At 41.5% G+C, this 9278-nt stretch overlaps 1 protein-coding gene and 1 long non-coding RNA gene across 3 annotated transcripts in view; one reads left to right on the top strand and one right to left on the bottom strand.

Annotated features, from left to right (window-relative positions):
• Positions 1–717: 717 nt before the first annotated feature.
• Positions 718–9055, bottom strand: PDCD2L (programmed cell death 2 like). 2 transcript variants are annotated; one of them, XM_050922842.1, is made up of 7 exons: positions 8762–9055; positions 7600–7763; positions 7383–7452; positions 6440–6837; positions 5225–5338; positions 4085–4236; positions 718–1948 (listed from the first exon to the last, which is right to left on the bottom strand). In XM_050922842.1, exons 1-7 carry the CDS (start codon positions 8891–8893, stop codon positions 1809–1811), a joined length of 1170 nt encoding a protein of 389 aa, XP_050778799.1. In that variant the 5' UTR covers positions 8894–9055; the 3' UTR covers positions 718–1808. The 2 variants fall into 2 exon arrangements, with proteins under 2 accessions (XP_050778799.1, XP_050778800.1); XM_050922843.1 differs by lacking the exon at positions 8762–9055 and adding an exon at positions 8645–8713.
• Positions 8406–9278, top strand: part of LOC127034237 (uncharacterized) — a 12260-nt gene continuing 11387 nt past the window's right edge. Inside the window, exon 1 of the long non-coding RNA XR_007769332.1 lies at positions 8406–8542. This is a non-coding gene — a long non-coding RNA (uncharacterized LOC127034237). The remainder of the gene's footprint in view (positions 8543–9278) is intronic.

Raw genomic sequence — 9278 nt, 5'->3', positions numbered from 1 at the left:
TGAAGCAGCGTCCGCTGCCTGTAACTGTCGCAGCGCCCCCTGCCGGCGGGGAGGAGAACGCGACGCTCTGAACGCTAGGAGCCCATAGCGAAGGAGCCTAGCGTGGCTTGATGGCCAACTAGACAGAGGAGGGTGGAGACGCAAAAGGGCCGGGTTCAGTCCCTGTATTGTACACGAGTCTACTCTGGTGAAGAGCTCAGAAAAATGGCTCGTGGTGGGCTTAGGTCACGTGCTGCTGAGGGTGACAATGGCTTCTACCCTCAGCCAGCTGGAATCCAGTGACTGTAGTCCTGTCCTCCTCCCCCCCCCCCCCCCATTGTGTCTTCACTGCAAAAACACAGATTGGGGAGGATTGCTATGTGCTGTGAAAACCGCCTTATTTGAAGCATAGGCAGAGAGGGTGCTTTTTAATCTCATCTGCCTGAGGTTTACTCCATCTGTGTTAAAAACATATTTTCATTTGGAATCATAGCTTAGCAATGCTTATCTACAAAGGAATAATGTTTTAACATGTGTTAGCCTTAGAAGTGAGGCTAAACTGTGCCTGTATGTGCTAAATACAAACAGAAGACGTGCTGTCTGTACTAACTTTTTAAAAGATATTACGGGTTTAGCTAACATTTAAAAAAAAGCCATCTTGCATCATAGGACTTACCCACATGCAGAGTTGCACTATTTTTACTTACACTATGATAAACTAATGCAAAAGACTCTTAATTCAATATAAACCAGGCCTGCTGTAGTTTAGTTTTATTGGATTAAGAACAGGGTTAAGCAAACCCATCAAACTAAAATAAAGGTGTTCACAGAAGGATTTAACTAAACCCCTGCGCATTTGTATACAACAAAGGCCCTAGGTTAGAGAAGCACTTATATCACAGACGTTAGGATGTATCCATCCTCACAGAATCAGAAACATATGGAATAAGCCCTAGCACTGCATTCCAAAGCCAGCCTCCTTATGTGTGTTAAAGCAAAAATAGGTAAACAAGAGATTGAAAGAGGATTAGAAACCCCTTCTATGAGAGGTAGTTTTAAACCCTTCATATCACAGAAGCTTCCCATACAAAAACATTTATGTGTAAATGGAACAGGACTCAAACTTCTTATATCCCTGTTTTCACAATCAACCCTGTACCTAACTACTACTGTGCTCCTTGTTAATGTTTCTTAACAAAGCTCCCTGCAAGAAGAGGTCATGCACCTGGAACTCAGTGTTAGAATCACAGCAGAAATTCATAAATAGACCATCATCCCTAGTGCAGTAGTCATAGTAAGAATGCATTTTCTTAGATCATAAACTCCATATTCACTTAATGCCAATTGAAGACAAAGAAATGCAATTGAAATGCCTGCATTTTATACTTAATTTGACTGGTATATAGAACCTTACAGAGGGGGTCAACTTTTCCTGCTGAACATTTGCAGGACTCTAGAATGCTGCCTAGCTAACACAAACCAAACAAAATAAAGCTAGAGCAAGTGCAATAAGAACAACCTTCCTCCTTTCCCCTCCCATCCCTGACAGTTTCAAAGTAGTCAGAGTTACTAGCTAGAAAATGTACTACTAAATCACTATACAAAATTGTGTACATAAGCAAAAGTAGCAAATCTTGTACACATACCAAGTTTTATGAAAGTGTATTAATATTCACTTCCCAGCACAGCTGTTTTGGAGTTTGCTTTGCAAGAATTACTAAAAACCCACACTATCATGTGACTTCAAAATGTCATATTTTCATTAGGTGACATTTTGCTGCACAAATACCTTCATTTTACTTAAATAAGAACTTTATTTAAATAAAACATTAATTTTCTTGAACAAATAATTGCTGATCTGGATCTTCTTGTATAAAAATAAATTCCTCCAAGGGATTCTGACGATTAGCTGGCCAACAGCTTCTTTCACACGTGTAAACTATAACTGTTCCAAATTCCACTGATAGATCTGAAAAAAGTAATATTTAAGAGTTTACAACGTGTAGTATTAGTGGTTAACATATTAAAAAGCAGCTGTTTATAACTGCATTCACAAAAATGTATAAGCAATATGCAACAAATAGCTATGTACATACCTAACTGGCCATTTGTTGTGTGCAGTTCTAAAAATATAGCCCTTTCTCCACAGGTAATTAAAATATCTATTTAGAGTGGAGCAGATAGGTAGACTGGTATAATTTTAAACAACTGTGAGATGCTAATTAGTGTCTCAATCTGGCAAACACTTATGCACATGCTCCACTAAGCATGTGAGAAGTCCTAATGACTTAATTATAACTCTTGTAAGCATATGATGGGGTAAGGGGGCACTGGCAGTAGCTAGGCCAATGGACTATTCACATGCCTAAAGGTAAGCAAATGTGTAAGTGTTTACAGGATACTGGGCTTAATTGAGTGCTAAGTTTCTGGACCCTAGAAGGTTCCATTTAAACTTAGAAGTTCCTTGATATTATTAAAAGAAACAAATAATCTAAAACTCATATTCACTTCATTCATTCAGGATTTCAAATACTAATGACAGGCTGAGAGATATTAATAATTCAGTATCTAAAGGAAAGTTGGACTCCAGAAGCCCAAGAAGCTTTAGTTAAAATTGATTTATGTTTAAGGAAGAACTATATGGTTTTGGTTATACCTGTTTGTCATTTACACTGCAGAAATGTTCCATTGCTTCATAAAACTTAATTTGAATGTTAATCATTCTGTGATACATATATAATTACACAGTATCTCTCCTATCAGATGCCTCTAAAATATAATTATTTTCTAATGGGAGAATATACATTATCCACCTCATGTACAAAACAGCATACAGTAATTTAGAAATGAGATTTTTCTGTCAGTTACACAAAATTACTGTAATAAGTTATAAAATTCAGATGGAAGTGTAATTTTTTTTTAAATTGTCAATCCTTTGAATGAAATTCACAAAAGAACTTTAAGCAGGCCTTGAGCATATTACCTTAAAATGTACTACCATTAAAAAAAAAAAAAAATAGACAGTGGGTCAAATTCTGTTCTCACATTTGTATCAACCACTATGGCATCAGTGAGGTTGAATGGGTATAAACACAAAGAATATAGTTCAGTATATATTTGGAAAAATCACAATCCAATTTGTCTGGAACATCTTTACCATAATCCACAGTGTAGAAGGTTGGTTTCAGTGAAGCCTAAATGAGCAGTGTTATGAACTACATTTTGATATAAATCATGGTTTTGTTTAGTAACTGAACTCTCCTCACCTCCAATACTGTTAACTTGTAGGGCTTGTCTACACTTGTTGTGCTGCTGTAGAGTTTAGTGAAGATGCTACCTATGCTGATGGAAGTGGTGCTCCTGTCAGTGTAGGTACTCTACCTCCTTGAGAAGCAGTAGCTATATCGATGGGAGAAGCCCTCCCAGGGACATAGCACAGTATACTCTGGGAGTTTGGTTAGCATAACTGTTGCTCTGGGGTGTGGATTTTCCACACCTTGGAGTGACATACTTATACCAACACAAGTCAGTCGTGTAAACTAGGGTTTAATCTCCTAAGTAAACATGGAGTACTTTGTCACTTCAAGGTTTTAAAGAAAACTACTGAGATTTTTAAATAAACAAAATAAAGCTGCTTTTATGTGGCTGCAGTTTTGTTTGTGATGAAACAGAATTTTAACATTTATTCAGTTCTCAAGTCTTCAGTTTAGACTATTACACGTTAATTACTATTTAGGGACCAGGAGTTTTCTGGACTTCTCTTATTGGAAAGGCACTAAGGAAAATATGAGGCTTTGATCAAACAGTCCCAGTAAATAGGAACAAACAGGAAAGGGAATGCTGCTTCTCACTAAAAGGAAAATGAACAGCTAAAACTGAACAACAGTGAGTCTTGTACAAGATGCTGTCCTCACAAGACCCCAGAAGCATTGAGTACAACCTAACAGAAGGCTATCTCCAATATTAGTTGGCTTAATGGTATTAAAAATGGTTATTTCATTCACTGTGTATATTTTGCAAGAAGCAGTCTAAACTCCAGGCCACTTTAATCATAAATCAACCAGCAGATTGACTAGTATTCAGTTAAAGCAACAAAAGATTTAACCTGCATCAACACTCTTCAGCATGCTGACCAGTGCTGGCATAAGTTGAAATTCAAAGACTTTGTTACTTCCACAACTGTTGCAGACTGGAACCATTTTATTAATGTTAGATGAAGGACATGTTATAAATAAAGGCTGGCCACCCCAGGAGTATCTAGAGAAGAAAAAGACCCCTTATTTACATTTTTTGCAACTAAATCTCATTGACAAAGACACATAACAATGTCACATTAGTACTTGGGATTCTAAAGCTCAGAATCTGCTTGCCATACAAATAGGCAAAGATTCTGATTCTTGCTGATACCCTAAGTTTTAGAAGTATTCATCCATTATTCATAAAGGTTAAAAGTGGGGGAAAGACTTAGAGGGTCATATGAGAGAGCTGGATGTGATAAATAATGCAGCCTCTCAATATTTAAAAGAAAGAAGCCATTGACTGATGCCTAAAAGATGTACAGTACTCTCAACTCTCCCTAAATGCAGCCATGTAATTCCAGTTAATTGGGAACAGAGGGCTCTTAAACATCTTGCAATACTGTGGTCAATTACAGTAAAGCACATTTACTGGTACAACAGATCCATCATCTCCCAAGAGGCCAAGTATCATTGTTAAAAAGGTAGCTTCTGCTTCAGTGCAACATGTGGGATACTGTTCTGCACGTCTGAGAAGCACAGCACAGAAATCATAGTCCAAAGATAATGAAACTAAGGGGCGCCTCTCCATTTCTGGGCTGCTCTGGGGCCTGAGATGGAATTACAACAGCTGATTATCAACTGCCTATGGACAGCACTGCTGCTCAAGAACTCCAATGATCTGTGTACTAAAGTTTCCACCACAAGACCTGTTGCACACGCACTCCCTCACTCTCGTCCTCCCTTGACCAAAAATCCAGGGCTCTTTGCTCCTCCAACCCTTTTTGCTGACATAAAGGGATCAGAACAGGGGTGAGAATCTCACCTGTTCTGAACATGGTTTGTTTTTGTCATCTATACTGTATCCCACACTTAACAACTCTTACAAAATTAAAATAATTTAAATAACATTACATTTTCAGTGATGTCAAATCAAAGACTTGTTCATTCTCTGACACAAATGACTGACATTGCACCCCACCAAAAACGTGTCTAGATTATCAAAATACCTTAGAATTTGTTCATGACAGGCAGAAATTCTCTTCATAAATTTATGGAACACATGGTCCCTATTTTTGACTTCACTCTTTTCATACTTCTCATTGTCATCTTCACCTACAAAACTAGATGAATAAAGGGGAAATGTTGCCAGAAAGCTGCACAGTACATTATACATATTCAAAAATAAGTATGGTTACTCTGAGGGAAAAAACAACACACTTTTGAAGTTTCTTGTTATATTACCCATAATGAAATGACACCTGTTTCTTAAATTAGAGGCAACCCTTTAATAAAGTGTAATTGATCAGTTTGGTCCAGATTCATAGATATTCACTGGCTCACAATCATTAAAGCTATTTCTAACTAACCTGTAATATAATGCATGAAATCAAATCAACCACATATTTGTTTACATCTAGTGTCACTCCCTTCTGTGATCTCTCAAAGCCCTTCCAGTTTTTAAATTTTGGTGTTGTTTTTATTTATTCCCAATACAAAATTGTAAGTCCTCTAACATACTCTTTCAAGAAGCTCCTTTCAAATGAACATGAAAATTACTTCAGAGAAGCATGTACGTATACCTCTACCCCAATATAACGCGGTCCTCGGGAGCCAACAAAATCTTATCTCATTATAGGTGAAACCGTGTTATATCGAACTTGCTTTGATTCGGTGGAGTGCACAGCCCTCCCCCCCGCACCACCCAGAGCACTGCTTTACCACGTTATATTATATCGGGGTAGAGGTGTATATCCTGCAAGTGACATCATCTTTCATACTTAAGTACCAGATTAAGCCCACACTTTACTGTTGTGGGAGCCTATTTTACATTGTAACAGAGTGGCAACTGTTCCCGGTACAAGTGGTCAACTACACAAGTGTTCCAGCAGCATACAATAACTCCAATGTCCAAAATCTATTTTTCCGACTACCACCTTCATAAAGGCTCTATGGGTCCATCTCTCATAGTTATCCAATTCCCATATTCAAATCCACAGGAAAGGAAGTTTCAATACTAATCTAGGGAACTACGAGTATACTGGACATAATCCATACATCAAACATAATTAACTGATAATATATAATTAAGATAGCATAAAATTGACTGATGCTCTAATGTTTTAGACTCTGAATAGTGATTTAACTAATTTGGAAGAGGTCAGCAGACAGGAGTTTATCAAATGGTTTTCACTTAACAGCACAGACTATAAGCCTATTCTCACCTTTCTGACATCAACAATTCCAAATCAACGCCCTCCCTCTGTTGATATTCCTTTAAAAGTTTGTGTGCATGATCTGTATCAAGGTAGTCAGTGTAGTCTTCCTCATCCACAACGCTGATATAGTAGGACTGGAATCTGGGACAAGAGGTAGGCATTACTATCCCATCTCCACATGGAACTGGTCTATGTAAGGAATCAGAGATATCTGTAGTTTCTGACAGGCTAAGTCCTTGAAACTGGGATGCACACTCTGTGGCTCTGGACAAGGAGGAACTGCTCACTGTGTTTAAGCCAAGTAAGTGACTGGTGGTTTGCACAGGGTATTCTGTTTCATCACAAATTCCCCAGTCATCTGCTCCATCACACCAATCCTTTGTTGCAAAGTTATTCTCTTGTTTCTGAGAATAAAAAGAACCATTTTCAAGAGCTGTGTCCCTAAGACATTTCAGACATACTTTTACTGACACACATGAAGGAACTAAGTTTCTCAGTTTAATGCTTAATTTAATTTTTCCCCAATGTTAGACACTGACACTAAAACTGCCCATAACAAAGAGAAACGTGCCAAACAAGTGTATAACATCCAAAGATTTATCTATGGAATAGAATACATTATAACTTAAGTTTTTAAAAGTTGAATCCTTGTGGGAGGTAGAACAAAGGTAGGACTTACTACAAAATTATGGGTCACCATTTCTGTCAAAAAACAAATCTGATTCGTTTATTGCCAAGTCAAATTAATCAATAACTGTACAAACAGACTTCAAGTCTACCAGCATGAAAACCATACATTTTTATTCTCACTCACCCACAGTTTAAAAAAAAAAAAGCTGTAATAGGAAAAATATCCCAGCCGCGAAGAAACTATACATTTTGTTTGAGGTTACTAAATATTACACTCTATATATCGCACTTAAAAAGAAATCATACTTGCAAGATATACCTGCTTTAATTTGCAGTCTTGTGTTTCTTTTCCTTGCATCTGCAAATACTGGTAGCGTAACACTTTCCAGCTTTAAAGTGAAATATAAGAAAGTGACACATAAGAAAAACAAGTAATTAATGTGATAAAGGCAAATGATGATAACAGGATTCATTTTTTGTATTACAGTAGCACCCACCTAGAAGGTTCAGAAGAGAAATGCAAACCATATACATACCTTTCTGATTTTCCCCAGCAGCCTTTCATGGCACAAGCAAATACATTAATGACACGGTGGAATAGTGAGCCTTCAAGGGGGCAATATATCTGCACTACGTGCATCAGTGTGGTACCGCAGATCCCACAAGAAGGATAAATCATGGTTACCGAAGGGGCACAATTCTAGGAGACACAAAACAGTGACCTTGATTAAGGATGATTTCAAGAAGCACTGCGCAGTGGTATTTAATGCATTGAGACCTGCTAAGGCAGGATATGAGAGGGGGATATCAAATTATGGTGTGGGGAAAGTGAATATGGAAGTGCTATTTATCCCTTCACATAACACGTGAACCAAAGGTGACCCAATGAAATTAATAGGCAGCAGGTTTAACACAAACATAATGAAGTATTTTTTCACACAGCACATAGTCAACCTGTGGAACTCACTGTGAGGGGAAGTTGTGAAGGCCAAAAGAATAATTGGTTTTAAAAAACAATTAGATACGTTCATGTAGAACAGGTCCATCAATGACTATTTGCCAACATGGTCGGGGCACAACCCCATGCTCTGGATATCCCTAACTTTCCTGCTGCCAGAAGCTGGGACTAGACAACAGAGGATGGATTGCTCAGTAACAGCTCTTACTATGCTCATTTCCCTCAGAAGCGTCTGGCACCGGCCACCGCGGGAAGCTAAGTTAGGCGGCCACAGGTCACAGCCAGTATGGCCTGACTTAACATGGCGATGCAAAAATCCTTCAAATACCAGCCCGTCTGCCAGCCGGGCTGACAGGTGCCAGGCGCATCTAGGAGAACGGAGCACGCGGAGGTCTCCAGCAGCCTTTTGACATCCCTGGCTAAGCTCGTTACACTAACTTGAGGCGCAGCTCCTGCGGCGAGCTCGGGCGGGCAGAGCCCGGTGCGTGCCCAGGGCTGGCTGGGCCTCTCCCCAGGCAGAGGTAAGTGCAGGATCCGGGGTAAAACGCCGCCCTGCAGGGGACCCCGCACGCTGGATTTTACCAGCAGTTCGCTTTGCTATTGCCCTACAAAGCAGCACAAACCTCGCACCGCCCTCAGGGCGCCCGCAACGACCCGGGCTGGCAGCGCCAGTGAGCGGCCCGCGAACCCGCCCTCCCCCGTCGGGCACCCGCAGCCACCCCCGTGCGGGACCCCCTTACCGGGGAGCCGCCCAGCGTGCTGGTGGCCCAGGACGGGGGCTGCAGGCTGTCCCGGGCGGGGTCCGGGATGGCGGCGTCGCGGAGACCCAACAGCACGCGGGGCTCCGGAGCGCAGCGAGCAGAGGCGGCCATACCGGGCTGAGGGGGACCCTGGGCCCGCCCACGTGACTACTGCGGCCGAGAGGGGACAAATGCAGGCAAGGGAGTCAGAGCGCCTGGCTGGGCAGTGTGGGGCGGGCGAAGAGCGCGTGTCGCACGCGGCTGGGGCAGGAAACCCGGGGGGCGGATGGGGGCGGGCGCTGTGCGCCTATTGAATTCACAGGCGGGCCGCGCCCCACCCCGTGGGCTGGTCGCCCAGCGCTGCCTGGGCCGGGCTGCCGAAGGAGCGGCCCCTGCTGGCCAAGCCCGGAACGCTGCTGCCCGGCGCTTCGCGTCCGCCCACCGTCTGCAGGCGCGGGGGGGCTGAGCGCGGTCACCGCGCCGGGACCCACCTCCGCTCTGCCCTTGCACTAACATT

Source organism: Gopherus flavomarginatus, chromosome 14, assembly GCF_025201925.1.
Source record: "Gopherus flavomarginatus isolate rGopFla2 chromosome 14, rGopFla2.mat.asm, whole genome shotgun sequence".
Classification (NCBI taxonomy): domain Eukaryota; kingdom Metazoa; phylum Chordata; order Testudines; family Testudinidae; genus Gopherus; species Gopherus flavomarginatus.
The sequence above is the reverse complement of the archived record's forward strand: the minus strand, read 5'-3'. Positions and strand labels throughout refer to the sequence as shown.

What these genes read in the sequence shown, in the direction of transcription:
- PDCD2L (XM_050922842.1), bottom strand. Translation starts at nt 8,893, where the DNA reads ATGGCCGCCTCTGCTCGCTGCGCTCCGGAGCCCCGCGTGCTGTTGGGT. An exon ending in GAATTGTTGATGTCAGAAAG is followed by an intron (nt 5,339 to 6,439) that starts GTGAGAATAGGC and finishes TTATTCATCTAG; the next exon opens with TTTTGTAGGTGAAGATGACA. An exon ending in GCTGAAGAGTGTTGATGCAG is followed by an intron (nt 1,949 to 4,084) that starts GTTAAATCTTTT and finishes TACTTTTTTCAG; the next exon opens with ATCTATCAGTGGAATTTGGA.